The sequence below is a fragment of the Triturus cristatus genome, chromosome 11 (genome assembly GCF_964204655.1).
Source record: "Triturus cristatus chromosome 11, aTriCri1.1, whole genome shotgun sequence".
In the NCBI taxonomy this organism is placed as follows: Eukaryota; Metazoa; Chordata; class Amphibia; order Caudata; family Salamandridae; genus Triturus; species Triturus cristatus.
In genome coordinates this window covers 392,366,224-392,392,330 of record NC_140594.1, presented here as the reverse complement: position 1 = coordinate 392,392,330, position 26,107 = coordinate 392,366,224, and the positions used below count along the sequence as shown (strand labels likewise).

At 43.9% G+C, this 26,107-nt stretch overlaps 1 protein-coding gene across 2 annotated transcripts in view; it reads left to right on the top strand.

Annotated features, from left to right (window-relative positions):
* Positions 1 to 26,107, top strand: part of GGCX (gamma-glutamyl carboxylase) — a 255,538-nt gene that overhangs the window by 87,669 nt on the left and 141,762 nt on the right. For both annotated transcript variants that reach the window (XM_085634968.1, XM_085634969.1), the window contains exons 7-8: positions 18,388 to 18,551; positions 19,185 to 19,528. In XM_085634968.1, the coding sequence (XP_085491094.1) occupies positions 18,388 to 18,551; positions 19,185 to 19,528 (508 nt within the window). The remainder of the gene's footprint in view (positions 1 to 18,387; positions 18,552 to 19,184; positions 19,529 to 26,107) is intronic.

The window sequence follows — 26,107 nt, the reverse complement described above, 5'->3', positions numbered from 1 at the left end:
GCAACTGGCGCCTGGTCTATTCTAGTGTCCGGCTTAGGATGTCTGCCAAAATCTTTATGACTAATCTTAGGTTTTTGAAATGCACCCCCTTTTCGTCTTCTTTTGCCTGGAGGGGGACCATGAGCCTTGGGCGGGTTTGATTTAATCATCTTGTATCGATCAGGTTTACCCCTGCTGGTAGTTGAATTAGTTAAATTAACAGTTAGTGCACTAAGGCTAGGAGGGGTGGAATGACTACCAGACTGGTCAGTTAGAGGGGTAGGAGTACATATGGAATCACGTAACAATAGAGGGGCGCTCTCAAGAAATATAAGGTCGTCAATACCACTAGGGCATCCTCCACTAGGGGGCAGAGACTGAGGCATAAGATCTTTTGGAGCCCAATTTTTCAAGCAATCAATCGAGCGACGACGCTCCGCCCTACGCTCTTCTTATATTGACTCCCTGTCTTGATCAGTGGGAACCCTTGTGAAATAACTATCAAGAGTGCCAGTTGAAAACCCCCCCGGCTTTTCTACAATAACATTGGCCAGACTCTGGGCCATAGCAACAATGCTGGGAAACAATCTATATAACACAATAGGGACGTAAGGGAATTGGCCCAGCCCGGTCTCTCCTGGCCTAAGAGGGCCCGCCCTTTGCCCGGGCTTAGCCCCGGACTAAGCCCCGCACGCGTCCCGCTCACGCGAGACAGGGAACGACTAATATAAGGAAAGGGAGGAGTCGGGAAGAGGAACCAGGTGCGGCAGGTCAGCAGGCAGCAAAGCGCCCTGGTCCTCGCAGTCCCGAGGTGGTTAAAATCAAGTAAAAATGTCCTCTGCCTCCCAGTTCAGCAATCAAGTTCTCCGTTTCAGCCCCAGCAGCAAATACACAAACCAAGCCTGCGGGCGCCGCGAGGCGCTAAGTGGATGCGAGGGGAGGAGTCGGGAAGAGGAACCAGGTGCGGCAGGTCAGCAGGCAGCAAAGCGCCCTGGTCCTCGCAGTCCCGAGGTGGTTAAAATCAAGTAAAAATGTCCTCTGCCTCCCAGTTCAGCAATCAAGTTCTCCGTGTCAGCCCCAGCAGCAAATACACAAACCAAGCCTGCGAGCGGCAGTAAGAGAACACTACTGCAGGAGGTGGCGCCCCGTGGAAAAGGGAAAGGGATAAATTAACGAACTGTGCTGCAGATGCCCTCGTTTTCTCCCTGGTCTGGTCTAGGAGTCAGAATGGCACCCTTCCAGGCTTTGGAACAGGAGCCCTGCAGCTACCTCCTTGGTAAACATATGCGGAAAGTTGCTCCTCCTGATGGTTCACCAAACACAAGCATAAACAGGGATACAACCCGGTTTGTAAGTTTCAATGTATTTAGATAAAAAAGGTAAATAGGAAACAATCCCCAATGTCAGGCATGAAGTGAAGTCTGTCCTACTGTTTGAAGTAGTCACAGCAAGAACGCTCTACAGTTCATACCGCACAAGTGCTGTTAATAGCACAGCAAGGGTTAACCAAATGAGTCTGCCCCTGCAATCCGACACCACGGAAATGCTGAGCAGCTGGCATTGAGCGAAAATAGATAATTATCCAGCACACAGTCACGGTTCCTTGACCACAGGACTCTGTTGAACGGTGTACGCTGTACGAAATCCCAGCGTAAAGTCTTGAAAGTAAAAAACAAAGTCGCGGTATAGATGAAGCACTCCGGCACACAGTCGCGGTTCCCTGACCGCAGAACTGTGCCGAGCAATAGGCGCTGTTCCAATATCACAGCGTAATGCTTAAACAAAGGAAAACAAAGTCGCGGTAGGGAGGGAAGCGCTCCGGCGCTCCTCCCTATTTCCCAGACTTCTTCCCCGGAACAGGAGGTCGGGCCAATGGAGACGGGATACGGAACAGCACCCCGTCGCTCGCTCGCAGATCAGGAATCCTATTCAAAGGTGTTAGCGACACGGATGAGCAGGGTCATTGCCAGATTGGTCTCTTTTGGCAGCATGATTTTATCTTCAGATCATGTCAGACGAGCTATTACTTTGTTTGATAGAGCAGAGACCCGGGGACCCCTGTGTCAATGATCCTGCTCGATGCAGAAAAGGCCTTTGACCTAATTACATGGTCATATCTATGGGAGTTATTAGAGAGCCTAAGAGTTGGGCCCGGCTTATTGGGGGGCTATTTGAACTTATTTATTTTATTTATTTAAAATTTTGTATAGCGGGAACATGACCCAGGTGGGTATCAGAGCGCTTTACATATAGTTTAGGTAGAAAAAGTAAAATAGCTAGGGGAGAGAAATCGGGGAAACAGTGGGGCAATATACAGCAGGTGCAAGATGAAATTGAGGTGGGCATAGGAAGCAGGTTGGGTGAGAACTATGTATAAAATCCCCAAAGCTAAAATACAGTTGATGGGCTTGGAATCGGAGAGTATGAAGATTACAAGGGGAACGCCACAGGGATGTCCATGCTCCCCTTTATCATTTGCCTTATACATTAACCCCTTTCTAAGCAGGCTAATTCATAATGTAACCATAACATCTGTGATGGTTAATGGATTGTTGACTAAAGTACTGGCAGATGCTGACAATGTGGCCATTGTAACCACAGATCCTAATTGTGCGGTTAAAGAAGTCAAGATGGCAGCAGCCAGATTTGGGCAGATATCTGGGTATCTCCTTAATAGGGAAAATACTCAAATCTTTTGTAATGAAAAAACTCCCATAAGCGACAATTGGAAGACTGACAGAGCGATCTATCTGGGAGTGGTTTTAGTGTGTACTATGCGGGATATTACCCCACTGAACTATGACCCTCCGCTGCCTAAAATGCATATCAATAACCTTCACTTGACGATGCTAAGTCAATCCAGTGTAATCAAGATGAAGGCACTCCCTAAGGTCTTCTTCCTATTTAGTGCAATGCGCTAAGAGTAGGTAATGATTGTTAGAAAAAGCAGGACAGTATATGCAATAATTTCATGTGGGAATATAAAAGAGTGAGAAGGGCACTGAAGTGTTTAGTTCTCTCACTGGATAGAGGCAGCTGGCTCGTACTCTGCTTTAAGTATTCTCTCTGTGCGGCTATGTTGCATTTTATGGAAACTATAATAAGGGGAAGTAGAGGATGGCTTGATGAGCCGGGGATCCTGCCGAGCATTTATGAATTAACACTGGAAAAAAATGCCAAAGGATGTTCTAAGAATCTTAGAGCCTAGCTAATATAAAAAGGTTTGGTTTTAGAGCCTAGCTACTATAAAATTTTGGTTCAAGACAGTCGAGGAGGCATATAGAAGGGCAAACTTGGGATAGTTCGATATAATGCCTGAACTCCACTGTGGAAGTTGGTCTTCTCATTTGCCGTAGGTTTTTGAAGATGAACATTGTCTATTATTGAGAAAGGCAGGGATACCGAAGTTAGGGGATCTCAGCTCAGATGGTCAATTCAGCACTTATGCGGCTATGCAGTTTAAATATGGAATACCACAGCACAGTTTTTTTTTAAAAATCTGCAAATAAGAGACTTTGTTTTAAAATGGAATAAAGAAATTATATTGTTGGGTAAAACAGCAGTTGTGGAGTCTGAGTGACATAGGAGTGAAACATTGGATTGTGGAGGGACTGCGGCTCTGGTTCTGTTGGATCTCTCCGCGGCATTTGATATGGTCAATTGCAATATCCTGGTTGACCATATGCGGAAATTGGGGCTAGAGGGCTTTGCACTTAATCTTTTACAATCCTTCTTTGTGAACAGACAACAGAGAGTGGCGCTAGGTGGGTTCACCTCTAAATCTTTCTCCTTGCCTTATCAGTCCCACAGGGCTCTTTATTTGACACTGTTCAACCTGTATGTCACACCGCAAGCTAAACTTATTAAATCATCTAGATTTTCCCTAGCTTCTTACGCAGATGACACTCTAATCATGGTGTCATTGGTGGAAAACAAAAACAATTTGGGTCACGCCTTTAGGTCCTGCATGAGCGATGTTAGTAAGTGGATGGATAATAATTGCCTGAAGCTAAACTCAACAAGAACTGAGGTTATTCTTTTCGACAATAATCCATCATTCTGGACACCGGGATGGTGGCCTCCTGAATTGGGCTCCCTTCCAAAAATAGTGCCAAAAGTGAAGAATTTAGGAATTCTGCTTGATGAGGAGCTGAAGGTTAAAGATCAGGTTAATAAAGTTACTTCTGCTTCTGTTTGTTCTTTGAGGCTAGTTAAAAAAATTGAAAATATTTTGCAGTAGGATCTTTTCAAAACAGTATTCATCTCTCTTGTACTTTCAAGGCTTGATTACTGCAATAGTCTATACCTCAATCTATCAGTGGGGTCCTTGAAGAAGCTTAAGACCCAGCAGAATGCAACGGCTCAATTCCTTTTTAAAATTCCTAAATTCGACTCCGCGAGAGAGGCCATTAAGAAACTTCACTGGTTACCAGTTAAACAGCATATTAGGTTCAATGCACTCTGTTTGGCCTATAAATCACTGCAGGACCTAAGTCAAATTCAGATAAGCTTAGATGGTACATCCCAGGGAGGACCCTACGGTCGGGGTCACTTAGGAATCGTGCAGTCCTTTCTTTTAGAAGAACAACCTGGGGTGGGAAAAGCTTTTTTAGAACTATAGCCCTTCTTTGTAATAGCCTACCCCTGGAACTCGACACTGCTCCATCGCTATCAATTTTTAGAAAATCTTTGACAACCTGGCTTTTTGTTCCGTAATGAGAGCAGTGTTTTTCCCTTGGAGTATCAAGGGTCTTCACAAGGACACCAGAATCTGTAGCCGTACTAGTATCTTGAGCACCAGGACGCCCTTGGGCAGAAGTTTCCGCGTTTATAGATTTCTCATTCATTCATTCATAAGGGAAACTAAAATATATGCAGCCTGCTAATGGAATCCAATTCAGATGATTTAGCTGTCCAGCAAGGGAAATGGGGCAGCAGATTGGATCTTGTTTCCAAGGATGTATGCTTTCAGCCAACGTTAAGTATCGGACATCGAATAAAATAATGAAAATGTTACTAGACCTGCAGGTCTAGTGACATAAATAATCAACTCGACCTAATTGTAATGCCCTTGACTCATAAACTGGTTTAAAATGATGTAATCCTGAGCAAATATTTTAATTCACTAGGCTGCCATTTTCTTCTTTAACATATATGAGAGCACCTTTAAATATGCAAGTTCAGCATGTCTCCTGTACCAAAATTTAATTTAATAGACTAAACGTTTGCTCTATATATAAAACAAATCCAGCCACATATAGGATACACATGATCCCTGACTTGCCACTTAGGGCCAGATGTAGGTGGGCAAATACTGAGCGGTAACGCAGAAATTCTGCGAATTTCTGCGTTACCAACCGGTATTTGGCTGAGTGCAATGTAGGTGAGTTGAAACCTACTTGCAAAATAAGGAATCGCAAAATAGCGATTCTTTATTTTGCTCTTGCATTTAAGGAATCAGAAATACCGATTCCTTAAATGCAATGTACGTAGCACTTAAAATAGTGCACTTCAGCCTTGAGGAATCGCTAATTACCACCAACTTCTAGTTGGTGGTAAGTAGCGATTTCCTTTGCAAAAGCACTTTTTTGCTTTTTTAAATGTGCCATGTGGCACACATCCATGCCCTTAGGGCATGTATGTGCGCCACATGTGCACACATGCACATTTCAGGGACACCCTGGCACCCTTGAAATAGCTCCCGCTATTAGCGATTCGGTAATACCGAATTGCTAATAGTGAATATCTTCTCATTCATTCCTATGGGCCTCCTAGCCCATAGGAATGAAAGGGTAGGTATTCCTTAATAAAGAATCTCAATTACCGATTCGTTATTAAGGAATGTTAAGGAATCGCTAATATTTTAGCGATTCCTACCTACATTCCACTTAGCGAGTCCTTAATCGCTATTAAGGACTCACTAAATTGAAGTTACCTACATCTGGTCCCTAGTTTATTAACAACATTGTCATCAGGGCGGGTGCAGAACCATTTCTCAAATCGTGTTAAAAACAACTAGCACTTCAAATAAATACATACCTAAAGCATGAAGTGGTAGAACACCGTCATTTGCAATTAACAGATTTTCCATTGGAATGGCCACAGAATTTTCCACTGACATGTAGTTTTACTGGTATAGCTATATAGTGTACAAACAATAATGTTTGGAAATCGAGTTTCTGCAAATATTTGTCCTTTGCATATCACCAAGTAAAGTGTCCCAATTTGTTTTTTTCCTATTTAAATCTGTGTTTGCATCACACTTCTGAATTACAAATAAAATGTGCTTTTGTATTTCCTGATATATTTTGAAATATTTGTACTATTCCTTTACAAGTTATTTAAATATTGTGTGCTAGAAAAAACTGACATCCTACAGCCTTTTGTTGCACCATGATTGTCGGACAGCTAACTTGACAAAAACCTCTAATTGAAGTAAGAGAAAAAAAAGTAAACACAATTTTCCAGAATAAGATAAACAGCAATTAGTAAAAAGAAAAACTGACATTTGACCTCTGTCCTTGAATAGACCGCAAATGTGTCAAGATCAAAACAAGATTCAAAGGCATCTCTAATTCACCTTCTAAATGAGCAGAACACCTCTTACTTTCCACCTTATGTTCACGCGAAGCCTGAGTATGGGGCATGAGGTGTTGTTGAGTGCCAGGTTGAAAAGCCAGATGTTATATAATCTATATTATACTCCTTGGAAATTGTATAGCGGGGGTAGAAGAATGGACTCGAAATGTCCGCGATGCGGAGATAGCCATGCGGTTTTTGTGCATATCTTAGGCAAGTTCTGGAATAAAATCTGCAAATTTCTAAATGGGATCTTAAATACTCGGGTCAATCTTACGCCACCGCAAATGCTATTAAGAGTGCCTATCCATTGTGTGAAGGACACTGCTCTGAATTGGTTCTGGGTCAGGAGGAGGATTCATAATAAATCGTGAAGTCATTTTGCATGGAGGAGAGATTTTATCTGAGTACTTTGTGTTAGTAGAATATGGAGGTTGATGATTTTCAGCATCAATTTCAGTATGTCTCATCCTTAGTGGAGGCCTGAATGCTGAGTATCTTGATGGTTGAAGTTCTCGTAGAATATTGGTTGCCAGCATACCTTTTGTCCAGCAATCAATATTTCATTGATTCACCTGCTTCAGTCATTCCCTGTGGTTGATTTGTGTGTCCCACTCTAACTTTAACATAAAGGTTCAACATGGATGAAAGGCTCTAAACAGTGCCACTTTAGTAGCACAATCACCTCATTGGAAAAGACGTGAGTCATTGAGGGGAGAGTGATTAACCTCCAATCTCTTAAAGGTCATGTACATCATATTTCTACACCACATAATATGTGAAGGGAGTCCTTCTGAGCTGCGTATACCTTTCTATTGTCTCTTGCACTTTGTGTGGATATTAAAATTACACAAGACTGATTTACCAAAAAGGCCCTCTTCAAGCCTGTTGGTCCTATCGGAAGTTGTGTTTATATGGATGAACCACATAAAGACTGCTTCTATTCCCTCTTCCTTAATCACTGGGCTAATGGCTGCAGAATCTGAAGGATCGAGAGTGTCGTTGTCTTTGATTTCTTCAAAAAGCCTAAAGCTCCTCGAGGTAAGAGACCGTATATAGCACACTTACAGCCCATGTTAAAAGAGCACAAAGAAAGACGCATTCACTAATAGAACTGCTAAAATGGCAGCTTTTAATGAGGACTTACCCTCTACTTTGAAAGAATCTCCTCTGAAGGCCCAGAAGAAGGCCTTGATAAACCTCGTACCAGTTCACAAAGAGTCAAAAGAAGCCCAATTCTTTGCATAAGAGGACAAAGTAAACCTCCTACGGGAGGTCTGCTTCACAGTAATAATGTGGGCAGGAAAACGCCGGCCCACTTAAGACAGCCGTTCGATCTCCAGACCACTAAGGTGAGAGGGACCAGCAGGGAGGGGAGGATGGCCGGAGCGGAGATGGGTTACGCGGCAAGATCCAAGTAGGACCCACTGCCAGGCTACGCAACAATGGGAACCAAAACCTCCTGGGCCAGTGAGGTAACATCGCCACCACCTGAGCCCTCACCCTCTGAACCTTCAACAGAAAGGCCGGGATGAGAGGAAATGGAGGGAAGGCATACAGGAACCGCGGGCCAAGGGAGAGACAAGGCCACCACCCACCACTCACCACTCACCCAGTTCCGGAATCCGGGGACAAAAGAGGGGAAGCAGAGCATTGGTCCTGGAAACAAACAAACCCATCACGGGAGTTCCGAACCTCTGGCAAATCAACCGGAACATTCTGGAGGAAGAGGCAAAGTCAGGGAGGACGGAAGCCTGTGGCTCAGAACTTCCGCCACCACATTGTCCAAGCCCCGGATGCGCCTGGAGATGAAGTTCCGCCCAACTGGCGATTGCACAGGCCACCAGATTCAAGGACCGACTGTGAGTACTGCACTGATGATTGACGTAAGCCACAGTAACAGTGTTGTCGGAGCGCACTAGAACATTGCAACCCCGAAGATGATCCTGGAAGAACTGGAGGGCCCTCTCCACAGCAGACCGTTCCCTCCAGTTGGAGGATCTGCGGGACTCTAAGCCTTGCCAATGAGCCTGCACAGTCAACTGACCCAGAGTAGCCCCCCAACCGGAACCACTGGCATCCGTTGTCAACACCACAGGAGGGTCGGGATGCAACCACATACCCCGGGATAGATTTGCTGTGACCATCCACCACTGTAGATTGGACACCACCTCCGGACACACTGGAACCACCACAGAGAAATCCTGAACAGGGAAAGGAACAAAGTGGTGAAGATGCCACAGCAAGGGGCGAAGATGCAACCTGGCCCTTAGAACAGTGAACACCGACGCAGCCATGTGACCCTGCACCTCTAACCACTGCAGCAGGGGCGCCGAATGCTGGGACAAAAACTTTCTCTAAAGCAACTGCAGACGCAGGATCCGAGAAGGAGGCAAGAACACCTTGCCCAGAACAGAATCGAAGTCCACTCCGATAAAGGAACCCTGGGTGGCTGGAAGAAGATGGCACTTCGGTAAGTTCAGGAGAAAGTCGTGGCTTTCTAACGTATGAATAGTCAACTCCAGATGGCGAGACATCACTAGGGCAGAGGAGGCCTGCAGGAGCCAGTCGTCCAGGTAGGGAAACACTGAAATACCCAGGAGGTGAAGGTGGGCTTCCAGGGGAGTTACCACCTTCGTGAAGACCCTGGGGAAGGACCGTAGGCGGAACGGGAGGACACAATACTGCCAATGATGGCCCATCATACAAAATCTCAGATACTGCTGGCACTCCAGAGCTACAGGGACATGGAGATATGCATCCTGAAGATCCAATGTAGTCATCACCCAGCCAGCCTGAATTAATGGTATCACACGCTGCAGGGTCTCCATCTTGAAAGGAATCTTCCGGACGAACCGGTTCAGAGGCCGGAGATTGATCACAATCCAAAAGCCCCCTGTAATCTTCGGGACGAGTAAAATGATAGTGTAATTCCATGATCCCATTCCTCCCGGGGGACAGGAACAATCGCCTTCTTCTGAAACAGGGCCTGCACCCCCTTCAACAGGGCTCGACCACGCGACACATCCTTAGACGTCGGCGTCCTCACCCTGTCTGACAGCAGAGGCTGAGAAACGAATTTGATCCGGTAACCCCGTTCTAGGATATCCAGGACCCACTGGTCCGTTTTCGAGATACGCCAAGCTTCCACCAACCTCTGGCAGTAGCCCAGTCAGAGCGAAGCGGGAGGCGGCATAGTCAGGAATGCTAACTCCCAGAACCTGCATCGGGACGATGTTTCCTCTGGAAAAGCCGTTGGAAATTCTTCCCAGAGCCCCTCTGGTTCTTGAAAGAGTTCTTCTGCAGGTGAGAAGGCTGCCGGAACGACCTGAATTAGAAAAGGATGACTCTATTTTGTTGATGCTGACAGGATAAAGAATGCTTCCGCTCTTTAAATACTTTGTGTAACGTCTCCTCAAGGCCTTTCTCAAAAAGCCGAGGACCAGTAAAAGGCAATCGCAACGCCATGGAACGCTGAGCAGCATCAGTGTTCCATCCTTTCAGCAACAAATTTTGTCTGGCGGCAATGGAAGCACCACAAGACATGGCCAAAGCACGTACTGAATCAAAGGCAACGCCAGAGAGAAACTCAGCTTGATGCCACAAGGACTCCAACAAATCGGGACGACACCACCCTCCTGCATAGTGGAGAACAAAGTCTTAAAGTTGGACAATAAGGACTGAGCGACATAAGCACCATACACCTCATAACGGATGATGAGATGCGACCCTGCATAGGCCTTTTTCACAGCAGAATCAATCTTATCTGCACCATCCTTAAGGAAATCATCTTCAGCCATGGAAGGTCGTCTAAACTGGCCACAATCGATTCCACATGTACTGACTCAGGGATTGTATCCTCCATATCCTGTAAAGGGTACTGCTTGGACATGAAGCGAGGCATCATAATGTGGTCAGGATCCTTCCATTCTTCCAAAAAGCCTTTGTAGCCTGCTTACAAAACTGGGGCAACACCTTGTCCTTGGACGTGCTGGCCACCTCCTCGTCTGGAAAATCCACGTTATCACCTACATGGGACAAAAGGTCCGGCAACATATCCTTAGATATATATATATATTTTCCCTTAAGATCCACAGCACCCACAGAGGAACCATCAGATGAGTCGGAGCTGGAAATATCAGAGTAGAGATCATGACCCCCAGCAGAGCGCACACCAGCAGCTTTTTCGTACTTCATAGTAGATAAAGTCTCTAGAATCAGCTTTTTCAGATGAGCATCATCACTCAACTTCCTCTGCTTCTGAGGAGGGTTGGATTCCCCATTGCCCACTGACAAAGAAGGAGAAGAAACAGGAGAGACATGTCTGCGCTTCTGACTTTGTTTCCCCATAGTCAAACCAGTGCAAGTGTCCCAAGAAGCAGCGGACAGCACCTTAAATAACCAAAACGTTTCCTTCAAGCATGTAAATTAGAGAAGCAACAAAAACAGCCCTAAACCAGTTAAAAAGCGCATGCAGTAACAGGCAGTTCCAATCATGCCTTCAGCTGATGCGAGGATCGCTTTCCGGAATGAAGGGGGCGTGGCTAAGATGTCACGTCAAGTACAAAAAAATGGAGGAAGCAGGCCAACTTGCAATGGCGGCCTCCCGCTGGAAAACCATTCCCTCCAAAATCAAACTCGATCCAGGAGTCTGACAGTCCATGCGGGGCAGACCCATGCCCACTGCCAAACTGAAGCCTTCTTGACTTTGTAATGGTGGTCTCCCAGCATTGAATCGAGGTATGCTTCCCATAGCTGTCCTGCCGAAGTGGACAGAACCCGTCCGGCACATACCAAACTCCTGAGGCGGAGACATACAGCTGCAAGGAGGCCAACAGGTGCAAGCGGGAGCTCGGCTCTGCAGCGGAGGAGCTCTCCCGCCTAACCCCAGTTGGAGGAGGGAAAGAAGCAAGTGGCCCAACTACCACACAGCCCCTGTTTCAATACAGGAACACCAGCCATCCACAAATCAGCAACGTCACCGCGCCTCCCAGTGTGGTGGTCCCGAATTCAATCAGTAGCCTCAAAAGGACTCCACGACACAGAGGAAGACAGTTGGGGCTGGACAAACAGCAACCCAGACACCCTACGTCACTCACCGAGTCCAGGAGGCCCGGCGCACTGACTCCAACTGCTCCCATGAGGATCTAATGGTGCCCACAAAGCCCAGCAAAGGAGGAAGCCAGAAGACATCCATCAAGATAAGAGCCAGGCAATTACCACATCGTCCCCCATCATGTCCACCAACAGGAAACAAAATAGGAAGTAGTTTCTGCTGGCTATGCTATTACAGCCCCTGGCTGGTGGGTGGGTGGAGCCTAAAAGCGTTTCCTGTTTTGTTTCCTGTCAGTTGGAATATTACCTCATTTGTAATGATTGGGTCGAGGACGAGGTAATGCTATTTTTGATAGCTCCTTCACTCAGTCCTGCAGACTTCCTCATACCCTATGCTTCACAGCTAATTGAGAGAAATCAAGTTTCATTTCATACAACAAGGTTACATTTGTGGGAATAACTCTGTGGACACAGAATGACACTGTTTCCAGTAATGTAGGGGGTGGTGGAGTCTTCTGGTTTCAGAAGACCTGGGAGATCAGATAAGAACCTTCTTTGCTTAGGAAAGGCTCCTCTCTGTCCTGCTTATTTTCTTTCACCTGCTTCCTGATCCTACATGCTCATTTGCACGTCAGACCATTGCAAGAATGCATTTACCTTGGGTGGACATAAATTACAATATGTTAGAACAGCAACATCATAATATCATGTCACTCAGTTGATGACAGGACATCAGCTACACAGGAAAAGGGTCGTGTTGGAACCCCATCAGCCCCAAATGAACCTTATCTTGCATGCTTCCCACAAAACTTTTGTCAAGTTCTTTGGTCCTCATAAGAATCCCTTAACAAATCTTCAAATTGAGTGTCTTTCGAATGACACTTGAGGCTACCTACTTAATAATTTAGGCAGCGACAGCAATAGTACTGGTGGAAGACACAACCATACAGTTTTATGCACTCGAGCAAGGGAGAACGAGGGAGATCTTTCTGTTCAAAGAAACCCAGTACCTTTGAGTGCTTTCTTACAGCTTACACTTGTCAACTCATCAGTTTCCACATACATGACATGACTTGTTTGATCTTGAAATTTACTTTCTAAATAGATATAATTTCTAATGGCAGAGTACGCAAAATCAAAACAATATTGGTTGACTGACCTTTTATGGTTTTTCATCAGGGTGATGTAGTATTAAGAATTCGCTATTTTCTTGCCCAGGGTCCTTTTGGAGTGCTGCCTCAACCAGACAAAATTGTTCACTGTCTTTTCCCTAAAATCCATAGACTTCGGCCCTCGGAGATCTTGTTTCTTTGGACAGTAGTAGAGAGTAAAGGTGCTGCATTGAAAGGATTAAAAGAGAAGTGCCAGATCCACAGCAGAGTTTCAGGATGTCAGCTTAAAGCAAACCCATACACAACACCTAAATAGAACTTATTTACCTTGTCAGTGATTAACCTGAATATCTGGCATGGACTTAAATGTTAAAAACCCCTGAACGAAGGATATTAGTAGTTCTAGATAGCTTTTAGTCTCCTTTGCCCAGACAAATGCATTGAAACCAGTCAACGAGTAATCCTTCTCCAGGAGGCTTGTTGAATGTGTACAACTCTGTTACAGAGAAGCAAATAGGGCGCCTCTGCATATCATAGAGTCCACTCTATAGGAAACATATGCAGATATAGCTATTCATTTTGAGAATGTCGCCGTGACTTATATCTACAAGGAGGCTCTTTGCAGATTTGATTGATATCTGAAAGGAGGTCACTTGCATATTGTTGCACATTTTGTTTTGTTCAATATGGGATTCAGAGGCAAGATCAAAAGTTGAAGTAGTCCAGCATCCCTCAGAATTTGTTTTTGCCTCCTCAAGTCTTTGAGTGCCCATCTGATGAAGGTTATGATTTTTCTTGTGGATCCTTTACTGGGAAAGGAAAGGTTGCTCACCATTAGAATAGTTCTCTAGTGCTGCAATGATGGAATCCCCTCAGATTTACAACTGAAGCGCTCATTGTTTCCTCAACTTGACTGCACAGCGGAATCCTGAATAAAGAAAGGAGATATAAATGCTTCCTGATGGCTGATATCTCTTGATTGAAAAAAAGACTAATCACTCTTGAAACTAAATTAAAAAGAGCAGACCACATTTTCTTGTGTTCTGCTGTTCTGATGTGTGTTCTGTAGCTTCAAATTCTTAAGTGCTGTTTTAAAACGTGGAGATTTAGAAAAAGTGTTTGTTTCTGAGGCTGGTGCCTGGAAATCCTAATGTGGTCATTAATCTGAGGAGGATCTCTCAGTGGAGAGCTTTTGTTACTGTTAACTAACTTTTGCATACTGATCAACTATCCTGATTGCTTTGAAATTTGGAAGAAAATTATATTTGTGAAATCATTTTTTACTTTATCTTCTTCCAAACAGGCTGAAATTTGCCTGTCCCAAATGCTTGCCTGGATCAAGCTTCTCAAAAAGAATGCTATCATGTCAATAACTATGACAGTAGCACAGGCGCTAGCGTGCCTTACTGAGCAAACACCACTTTGTTCCTCTGTATCTCCTGTCATCTTGGGGCTGATCCTTCATAGGTCATAGGACAGGAGTAGTGGGTGGGTTTTGTGGAGGAGCGAGAGCAAAGAGTTGAGAGCACAGATGTCTGCAATGGTTCTACGTCTTTGATGATGCATTTGCTTTAATGGTATAACCATAACGATTTTATCAGGCTGAAATCCTCTAAATTAGTAGAGCTTGTAGATGCAATAGACTATCACTTTTGGGGCAGTGTTAAATCCACCATGTGTGATAAATAATTAAAATGAAATGCTAAATAAATGGATTTATCATCCCTGAATTAATTCCAAGAATTGGAGAGATGTTGTCTTAGTTATATAAACCAAACGAATAATTTTATGCCACATTTACAAGCCTGGTAAAACGTTCAGAATGAAGCCCCACTTCACCTTTCTGAAGACACTATAAATCTCTTTAAAAAAAAATTAAGCTCACCAGTTCTTCTGCACAGTTTTTTTTAACCAGAAACTGTGTTATAATTCAGCAAGTAATTTGTGCAAAAAGCCATAGATTCAAACTGTTTGTGCATGAGACACACCAGAACAAGATTAAAGCCCCTTTCCAGAATGAGATCTCTGATGGGAGGAAATGTATTCAAATCGTAATGTAGAAGAAATTAGGAACCAGAAAATTGTTGCAGATATAAACACAATTAATAAGCTTAACAATATATAATCTGGAACTAAGAAAAGAGAAATTTCCTCTTTCAAATTTACCAAAATATTAATCTATTAATTGTTTTGATTTAATGTATATTCTTCTTCTTTTCAATTGTTGCCGGGAGGCACCCAATTATCCTCCCCCCTCCAATCTTCCCAAAGCTCTCAAAGCCAAGAACCACCCTTTAAAGCTTTTGATGATTGAAGTGGGGGGTTATTTTCTGAGTTGTCCTTAGCAAACAAGTCCGCTTAAGTCTACTAGTGAGCTCCCCAGCCTCTATCATGCAGATTAATTGTCATTGTAATTTGAGCAGTAGCAGCCTAAAAGTAAGACACTTTTACAAAGTGGGCTTCTCACATCCACCAAAAAGAGAAAATGAATAGGGGAGTTAAAACTGCAGAAGTTGTCTAATGAAAGTAATCTCTGGCAAGGAGCAAGGTTAGATTTCTTATAATTATGGAGAATGTCACTTATTAGATGGGAAATTTTATAGTCTTCGGCTGCTCTAGCTTTGACTAACCAGTCATCCATCCCAATATGAGCAGAAGTGTGCCAACTATAGGTGAAAATGAGGCCACAACAATGACCACATTTGTGAACACTGTCCAGGTGAGTTGACACCTAAGTGAATGCCTCCTATTTTTATTGAGGTTTTTATTGGAACTTTTTTACTCTTGAATGGTGGGATTTTAATCTGTGTATTTCAAAGAATTGCTATTATCTATTGATGTGCTTTATACTTTGATGATGAAATTATGTTTTCGATCTATCAAATAAACTTTGAACGCCCATTATTACATCCCATCTATTAGCAATGGTTGTAATTTGTAAGGCCATTCATTCGCACGATGCCATACATTTGTTCGCTTGTACTGCCTACAGGCTTTACACCACGCTCACCATTTGAAGAGACTCCTATCAGGAACTGGTTATGCAGCAGAGATCCAATACAGGGTTGGTGGTTGGTTACTTTGGGAAAAGGAATCATCTAGTTAAACCCCAGGCTTTCAGTGTTTTAAAAAAACAGTTCTGTAGTGCTCAGATGGAGTTGTTTTTGGATCTCCTTTCGTTTTTCTAACATTCATTTTTGCCATTTAGACAGAGAAAGCTGAATGTAGGGCCCAGTTCGATAGGTGTCAAGGCCCACAGATAATGGATCAGCATTGTGTCAAACAGAAGGAATCGCCCCTTGGTCACCTTTCTTTCTGTGCATGCAAGCTCCTTTGTGGATACGCTGCATGCTTTGAAAAGAGGCACAGTCTTCAGTGAACCTTGTTGGCATCAGCAAATTTAGATTTGGAGCAAAGCCATCACTTCTTGTGGGAATAATATTATTATCCTTTTAAAGCTAGTTAGCTTTCAAGGCTTAGTAGGCTGTGAAGGGCTTGTAATCACCATTTTTGAGGGAGGGATGAAAACAACAATCGACGATTTAGCAACAAAACTCTAGTTGTGCATTTTTGTTAAACCTAAATGCAGAAGAAGAGAATCATTTTTTCTTCAAATGAGACATGTGGCTTTTGTCACAAATGTCTGTTTGTGAAGGAATGGCACAACCATGCATGTGTGTGTGCACGCCAACTGATTCATTTGAAGCTCTGACAAGTTTAAAACTGTGTCGGTTTTTTAGAAAATATGGCCAACACCTGCACATTTACCGTTAGACAGTCAAAACAGGAAGTCCTCTACAGCTTCCAGGGATAAAACCTTGATTCTCCCATTCTTTGACTCCCTTATCAAGTGCAGCTATGACGCATGCTGATTGAGTTGGGAGATTGTCACATTAAAGGGTTATTAGTTTTTATGTGTTTGACTTCTTATCCAGTGCCTCTGTAGTAGTTGTTTTGGAATGGACCTATTCCAGTGTATCTTGAAATGTTACATAAAACAAGTCAAATCATTAAGGTGGGTTTGAAGAGCCAGAGGAAGTAAGCCTTGAGACGTGGACTACACCTGGAGGCTGCCACAGTTAGCTGCTACATAACGTGGGATCCAGATTGTTGACCAGACAGCTTATAACATGAGAGTAAAATTGTTTTGACACACTGTGGCTTAGCTTTATTGTCTAGATTAAGAAACACAGTCCGTATTTAGATATAAAGAGCAGTGGAGCCATCTGTGGATCTCCCTGTGAAATTGCAGTAATTACAATTTGCAAAGATGGAGAGAGATCAATGGGAGACACAACAGCACATGCTTTTTCCTGAGCTTGTGCTGTTGAAAGACACACAGTCAAAGGTTCATCTGAGGTTGGGTATAGCTTCATATTCTGTATTATTTTTATTGTTATTAGTAGTAGGAACCTCTCTTCCATGTGGGGCACCATTTGTGTACTGGTAGGATAGGACCTGGTTCTGTATTTAGTAGTATTATTAGCAGTAGTTGTATTATTTGTTAGGAAACTCTTCCACGTGGGGCACCCTTTGTGCACTAGTAGAGTGATTTGCCTTTTTTTGGGTTCATTGATGCTGCTCCATCAGTTCTTTAGAGACACTAGTACAAATGTTCAGGTAACGCATAAACTCAAACTTTGAAGAAAGAAGTCTTTGCCAAATGTGTATCTACCTTGTTGGATAATTTGCCTTTAGAAGTCTGATTCACCTTCAGGTGTCCAAAGTCTTTTTAGATTACTCCTGAAGTATGAACACTCCTCTTCATTGCCTTCATAATCTCATGCAAATAGAGTGTCCCACAGAAAGCTGTTCTACAAGTCACCGGTTTCCACCCAGAGCTACTCACAATTTTGTTACTCTGTGAGGGTTTTTGTCTTGCACAGGTTGAACCTTCCAGTGTGGTAGGTAGCCCCTGCACCAATTTTGAATGACTTTTCCAACTTGGAGACAGAATCAGGTTTTGAATTCCTGTTGGCAATGTCTCAGCTTTTATTTTACAATGAAGTCACCCGATTTCCTTTAATGTCAATATCTATGAAGGTATTGATAAGAGATTGTTCCTCAGTGTCTCAGGCAACTTGCAGCATTTAACAGGTAAAAATTCACCTCATAGATGTTTCATACACATGACATGGAGGCTTTTTATAGGTCAATTGCCAGGCGCTCTTGATGTAAGTAAATCCTAAAAGTCACTTGCGAAAGGGAAAGGCAAGTGTTTTTAGGCAATCAAAGGGCAAAATCTCTAGATTAATCTCCTTCAAGGAGGGCACACCTTAGGAAGGTAAAGTGCCAAGAGCAGCGTTTTTCCTGCATCTTGCTAGTAGTACGTAAAACAGGAAAATGGGCTGCTAATGTTGGGTATGCATAGCAAGTGAATAGGGCCAGTGATCATGAAGGGGAGGCTTGAGCAGGGATCCCTGTCAAAGTTCTTGAAAGGGAGAAGTGCCAAACTAAAGGCAGCAAATAGATCAACCTGGAAGAGATTTGTATGAAGAATAGTAGTACATCTTGAATCAGCTAGAGGCACCTCCTACGTATAATGCACGTTAGAGCACTCTCGTAGTTCAGTGGGGTACACTGTTGTTGTACAGTATGATACATTCCTGTCGTTCTGTGTGTCCGGCTCGGTCTAGTGAAATCCTATTCCTCTTTTCTCCAGGTTGGTCCTTTCGGAGGAGATGACAAACCTTTTAGTAGTGCATGGTGCTGGACTAATCCTGGACCTGTCTGCAGGATACCTGCTCTTCTTCGACCTAACGCGGCCCTTGGCCCTATTTTTTGTTTCATACTTCCACTGCATGAACTCTCAACTCTTCAATATTGGTAAGATAGGACATTCCTCTTTCCCTGGCATCTCCCTTTTGTACTTCTCATGCCCACAGACCACCCTCCCTAACGTCTTGCTGCTGCTGGTCAACCAGACACTTCTCATTTTCCCCTATATATCTCACTCAAAGCTTCTACAACCTGTCCTGCATTCACATCTACTGACATGCACAACTAGAAATCCTAGGGACTCTGCTTTCACCCCCCAACCTGCACACACAGCCAGCACTTTTACCATACATAACTCGCACTGAACCATACCAAGCCTGGATTGATCCACAAATATTTCACAGCCCCGCCTAAACCACTCCACCTCCCCAGACTAGGCTTTCCTCATCTACACTACTTCTGCATCCATCTTACATTGCTTCCTAACCACCAGACACAAGTTTACACACTCTAGAAGCTACTCTAATAACCTCCAGGTAAACTTTTCCCCAGGCAATCATTCCTCATTCCACAGACATCCCTAATTTCATACTGCTCTCCATTCCTCACACACTACTCACTTCCTTGCACACTCGTGTCACTACCAACTCAAAGTTCACTTTTTTGTATTTCCAATCCCTTCTGCTAATGACATTTGCTACTGTCACTCCATGCTCACGATTATCTGTTGTCCCTTTCCAGGAATGTTCTCTTACACCATGCTGGCCACCAGTCCGCTGTTCTGCTATCCAGACTGGCCACGGCGATTAGTTACAAAGCTCCCATACCTCCTAAGGAAGGTCCTGCCACTGGTTGAGCCACCTCAGTGCAGCCAAGACTGTGTTTATACTCCAACTGGCAAACCACAGAAGACCAGGACCACCGCCAGTGGAGATGGCGCCACAGAGAACCAGACTAAGGTCCGGAGTAAGAGTAAGGGCACAGCGGAGATCCGACTCAGCCTAAGACAGAAGTTGGGTGCCCTCTTCACTATACTGTATATCCTGGAGCAGTTTTTCCTGCCATACTCTCATTTCATCACACAGGTAAGGGCAGAACAAGATGTAGACTAGACTTGGGGACACTGAAACACAGTTTGGATTTTGAGGCACAAGGGAAATGATGACAGATGAGATTCATAGGTATCACGGGAGAGACTGAGGTGCACGCTAGATGCTGCAACAAAAGGGGGATGGATAGCAGAACAGCATGTTAACGGACATGGCAGAGTCACTTTGTCACTGAAGGTGGGTATGAGACATTTGAAATCAGGGGACCATTAAGGGCTTAAATCGCTAGCCTTGGTTTAATCAAGAAGTCTGAGCATGCTCCACAAAATAAATATAGAAGTCTCATGAGACTTTCTCACCAACCCTAATGCAGCACCTATAACCCCATGCGCCATACGATCCTCCATGTCTCTAAACCCTACAAAGTACTACAGTGACCCCCCTCCCCCAAAACCGAGCTTTTCCATGTTTCTGAGGCCACATACAAGAACTAGGAGCATCTCCGATATTGCCCCTCATTTACACACTCTTCCATTTCACTGTTTTATATCTGACAGAGGCTTCTAGCTGCAGATTATTCACCTTTTTTTAATATTTCCCAGGTGTCAGACTGGTTTCGGAAACTTTTCAGCAGTACCTTTGCACTCTGGTAGGTAGCGCTGTGCTGCTCCGTAACTGCACCATTCCTCTCCAGAAATGGCAGGCGGAGCCTATATAGCCACAGCTCGTACACTGACTTCGGTTGTTTTCTGCCTGCGCAATCAGACGTAGATCCAGAGTTCCCTTTTGTCTCTTTTTGAGAACTTACCTCAATCAAAATGATCTATTTCAGTGTGCAAGGGATATGTCGCCTCCCAAAATGACAGGTTTTAAGCTGTGTAAGGGCTGACACAAATCATTGTGGCTGACAGATCCTCATCAGGTTTGTCTGTGGTGTCTGAGGTCAAGCCACAACTATAAGGCTTGCAGAGGAAGGTTTTTTTACTTCAGAGACAATCCTGCAGGTTGTTCCAGACCAAACCAAGTTCCCAGGGCCGTCTGCTATTCCTAAGCAGATCGAAGAGTTCCTGAGGGATTGCTCTGACTCTTCAGATCCTTGTCGACACCCTCTGGTACTCCTTTGGGCCCCCATGGAGCCCACAGAAAAGTTTCAACACTCCGTCCATCATTTTATTTTATGATGTTTTTCCCCCATGGATCTCACCTGCATTACCACTGTTGGGTTCACCCTCGGCACCAGCCAGAACATCTGGGCCCTAAACGGGTCCGTCTCCAGCTCCTGTCCCAACTCAGCCTCCAGCACCACCATAGTCTACACCGGTACTGGTGCTTCAGCGCTGTTGACGAATGATTCCATCAACGCTGGAAGATGAGGCTCCAATTGTCCTATCTGACGCCGAGTCAGCGCCAGTGCGACCTCAACCAGGGCCGTGCTCTGCTGCCGTTAAGGCTCGCTTCCACCCATTGAGCTGCCTTCAAACACACACCTTGTATTCCATGTTTGGAACAAATTCAGACAATGACTACCATGCAGGTGAAGAGATTAGCCAGCCATGTCACAAGGAGAATTGGTATGACAATCTGCAGGAGGCTGTCCGCCTTGATACTTCCCCTGTGACAGGGCTCATCTCACCCACTGGGCCAACCACTGTGGAAAGTGCTTCTCACACCACGCAGAGTGGCCGTAGTCCTTGACCTTCATCTCCCACCTTGGTGATCAAGATAAATGTTCTACTAGAAATCCTCCACCCGGGACAAATGTCCTCTTAGCCCCTTTTACTTTTTAACGAAGACCTTACAGGTACTGTGTTGGGACTTGTCAGCTGCCAGATTGCACCACGTCACCTCTAAGCCCCGGGCAACTCCGCATTTGTATCTCAGCACCTCTCCCCTGAAAGCTTGGTGGTGCAGGCATCTGCAAGCAACACTAACCCCAACACGTTTCCACAACTCCCTCCAGTAGGAAGTCTAAATGGGGGGAGAGTATCGGAAAAGTCTTTTCATTTACCAGTTTGCCACTGCGATCAGTAAATTCCAGCTGCCTGCTGGGACGCTAGTCCCACGCCCTGTTGAATTTGATGGCTCAAGTCCTCACTGGGGTTCCTGACCATCTCCGACTTGCCCAGGACATACAGAATGGTCTGAATGTGGCCAAGTTCACAATTCGTTGTGGCTTGGATACCACCAATTCCATCTGGCAGGACATTGGCACCAGTGTCACCATTCAGCATCATGCAGGCTGCGGTCCACCATTTTTTGGGCAGTGTTTACTTTTCCCTTATGGACATGCTGTTCAGTGGGGCTTGCCCGTTTTGGGACAACGCAGACTCTGCTATTGAGTGGTTCATTGAAGAGCAGGGCCACAGCACGCTCCCTGGGATTATCTGCCCCACCTCACCCGCTGCATCAGCCTTACCACTCCTTTTGCGGTTTCCTTGCTATGAAGAATATTTCAATAATATTCTTTCATACAAAGGAAGAAATACTGAGATGTCAATGAGCATGGCCCTCCCAATTTGCGGGTACAATAAAAGGACTGACTCCTGAGATTACTCACTCCTGTCTTTGCCTCAGCTAGTCAGTCATCTGTGTGTGAGGCAGGGCGTAACCTCCAACAGATAGGTGTTGGACTTTGTTCAGTATGGCTGTTGCCTGGAATACAACAAAAGCACTTTATAGACTTCAAGGAGAGAGAGCCATTACCATCTACACATTCTGCAAGAGGAAATCTTGAAAATGCGGTTGAAGAGAATGACAGAAAGGATACTAAAGCCACAAATATGGAAAGGTGTTTTGCTCAAAATACTTTCTTGTGACGAAACAAATTGTGTGGCCAGCGACCAGTTTTGGAATCCGGAGATTAAAAAAATATCTGATAAAACGAGGTTTTAAGATGGTTAATCCACAAGACATTCTGCCATTCTTTAAGTAAGATGCCTTTCCTGCTTCCATTGATCTCTAGGACACCTACTTTCACATTCCTGTCACAGTGCTCCCAGAAGCAATAGCACAAAGCCTTTAGCCGCTCCCAACAAACACCAGGTGCAGGGGATGGTGTACAGGTTTCAGGTCTTTCCCAGCACCTAGCTTCCTTGTGACCTATAGCCAGTGCATATGGCCTTCGTCCTGGCACATGGTCAGTCCTTCAGCTATGTCCTGCACCAAATCCAAGTCTCCCAAATGATCTGAAATCTTCAAGCAAAGCCATATACATAAAATATCTTAGCAGATTGCAGGACACTACTAGCACAGCAGTGGTCTGACTAAACTCTGTACCGCCAAGTGGAAGCATTTCTTCGTATGGTGTGAGTCTAAAGACGTTAATGCCATCTGCACTCCATATAGATCCTGATGTGTTTGCTGAAGCTGGCCAAACATGGTCCTAAATACACATCAGTATTCATTTAGCTGCAGTTTCTCTGTTAAGAAGGTCGAGAAACGTGCCCTCCCATTTTCATAAGGATCATCCTCTCATTAACAGTTCACATAGGGTTTACTCCAGGCCTTTCCCCCGGTACGGTGGCCGCTGGTGCCAGGGGACCTTAACACTGTACTGTGTCAACTAATGAGTCCATCCTTAAAGCCCGTCCATGAATCCGATCTCAAATATATCTCTTGCTAACTGGTATATCACCTGACATTGACTTCTGCAGGAAGGTTGGGCGAGCTCCAAGCTTTCACAATGAAAGAACCATTCTTGCACTTCATGAAAGACAGTCAGCAGTGGTCCCGTAAAAGATCCTTTTTAAAAAAAAGAAAAAAGAAAAAGTAATAGAAAATAGGCACCATAAGTATTTAATCAGGACTCTATAGTATTTAGTATGACATTGTTGCAACAAAATCATAAAGTACAACCTCCAGACAGTTTAGTATATAATGCAATTAACTTATTCATTGCAGTATATCAATTGATATTTCAATGTAGTCTTTTAAAATATTTTACTAAATATGATCCAGTGCTCATTAATCATTAATGTGATTACCCTAATTTGAAATTGCATTACCCATAATGAATGCACGGTCCCTATCCAGCTTAATTCTTGATACATCACCAATATGACAACCAGACTCTAAACATGCTCGATCTGTAATTAGTTTCCCTCGCTTTTACTAAACTACGGTGTATATACTGCAGGCCAATCATTAATTTCGCCTAACAACCTCCTTTCTTTCTCTTGTCTTGCATTCCAATGATATCAGGTGCTCACACACCTGTCCTGAAAATGATCTCACAGACGAAACGCCGTCGAACACATAGCTACATTAAACTCCTAATTTTATTATATAAATGCATTGATAGGAGTACAATGTTATGTTTTTTAAGAGTTGCATGTTTTTCCATTATTCTATCACTCACTAGAGCACCTTTTATTTCACTTATCTGTGAGCACTGGATCATATTTGGTAAAAAAAGTTTAAAAGGATACATTGAAATATCAATTGATATACTGCAATGAATACATTTATTGCATTATATACTAAACTGTTTGGAGGTTGTTGTGCTTGGATTTTTTGCAACAATGTCATACTAAATACAATAGAGTCCTGATTAAATACTTACGGTACCTATTTTCTATTAATTTTCCTTTTTTTAAAAAAAATAATCTTATACAGGACCACTGGCCTGACTGAACCTTTGTATATAAAACTTTCTAAAAGTGGCATTTCCAGACTTGCAACTTAAAATTCAACTTCACCATAAATTGGGATTTTAAATTGTGAGTACAGAGACACCAAACCTCAAATGTCCATCTTTTTCCAATTGGAAATTACACTTAAAAAAATGTAACAAGGTAACCCCAATGTTAACCTATGAGTAGGATAGGACATGCAGTAGGGAAAAACAAATTTAAGAGTATTTCAGTACCAGGTTATGTAAAACTGAAACATACATATCCTGCTTTTTAAATACACTCCACCCTGCCCTTAGGGCTGTTAAGGCATTTCTTAGGGGGACTGCACACACAGGCTTTGCAGTGGTAGGCTTGAAACCGGGTTAACGAGCTACTGAAGTGGGTGGCACAATCAGTGCTGCAGGCCCACTAGTAGCATTTAATTTGTAGGCCTTTGGCAAATATGATGCACTTTACTAGGGACTTATGAGTAAATTAAATATGCCAATCGCTTATAAGCCAATGTTGCAATGTTTAGAGTACAGAGCACATGCGCTTTAGCAGTTGTGCGTCTCTAATATTAACCATTGGAGAATGTTGATTTGTTTGATGATGTCATCTTGGGTTTTGAGATGCTTTGTGACATCATTCACTGAAAGACCCCTTTAAAACTAAGAAAATTCCAACATGATGGCTTTTCAGAGAATGTTCCCTACATTTGAATGAGGACTCTGTGATTCCCGTTGACCTGATACCAGTGACGTAAGCTGGAATGGACCTTGAGACTGAACAGTTCCTATTGAGCTTGTTGATCGGGTCAATATGTGAGAGTTAGGGGAATTAGTTCATGACCTCTGCAGAGGGAAGGATTAGCTTGCCATCCAGGTTCAAAGCCAGCTGTCAATCTCATTTCTGGAGTTGTTTGCCTGAGAGGTTTAAAAAAGGTTAAAAAGAGCATAGGCGTTTATCTTCCCATCAAGACAAGTTTACGGAAATAAATGACCCAAGGAACAACCTTCATCTTCTTTGGGCTTGGCCCCTAATCCTGAACCGATCCCCAGATAAGTCATCCTGGACCTCTACTGTACAAACAGTCTTTTCAAAGCCTATGTTCTCAAATATTCCATCTCCTCCCTCTGGCGCACCAAGTTAGGTCAATATGGCAGCTCTTTATGCCTACTCTGCAGTGGTGACTCTGGTCTTGGTTCTGATGCCATCTTATCACATTCCTACTCTGTCCTTGAAGCTGGCTCTAAAGCAGTTGACGAAGCCAACAGTGCAATCCTCCAAGGCGACTTCCGTAGCTTCTGCGTCAGAGTCAGTGCTACTCGAACTGTTACTCCTTCAAAGTCTCTGGTACTCAGCAAATTTTACAGTTTGCTAAGAGCAATATGCGCAGGAAAAGTGATAGAAGCTAATGGACATCTTAGGTTCTGATTCAAATGTTGTGCATGTGAGGAGGTTTTTTGATGATGATGATGATGATGACACAGTCATACAAAATATTTTATCTCTCCTGATTCCCGCACTACTCTTCTGGCTGATCCTCAAGATGTAAGTGATGTACAGACCTTACCAGAGACCGAGGTCAAAGTGAATGAGTGGCTGACTGCTGCTGATGAAGCACATAATGCAGCCATAGTAAAGAAAGTGGCAGAGACCTAGGCGATCCAGCTGAACTAAGAACAACCAAAGCCCGTATTGTGTACAGAGATGCTGACTGATAGACAGCTTACTGGCTGTGTGCTTCCCTTTAAAAAAGTCTTAATTGACCAAGTGCATAAGGGCTGGTAATAACTCCAGTTTGTGCCTATTGTTTTAGTATCCGCTTCTCACAGATACAGATCAGCTCTTCTGATCTTCCATTGTTTTCACCTCATCCTTCCCCTGAGAGCTTCATGTTCCAGGCTTACTCATTCAAAGCTGCTGAACCCCTGTTTTTGGGCAGAGACATGTAATCACAGTTTTCTTTTTCTTGTGTTCTGACAACCACAAAACCCTC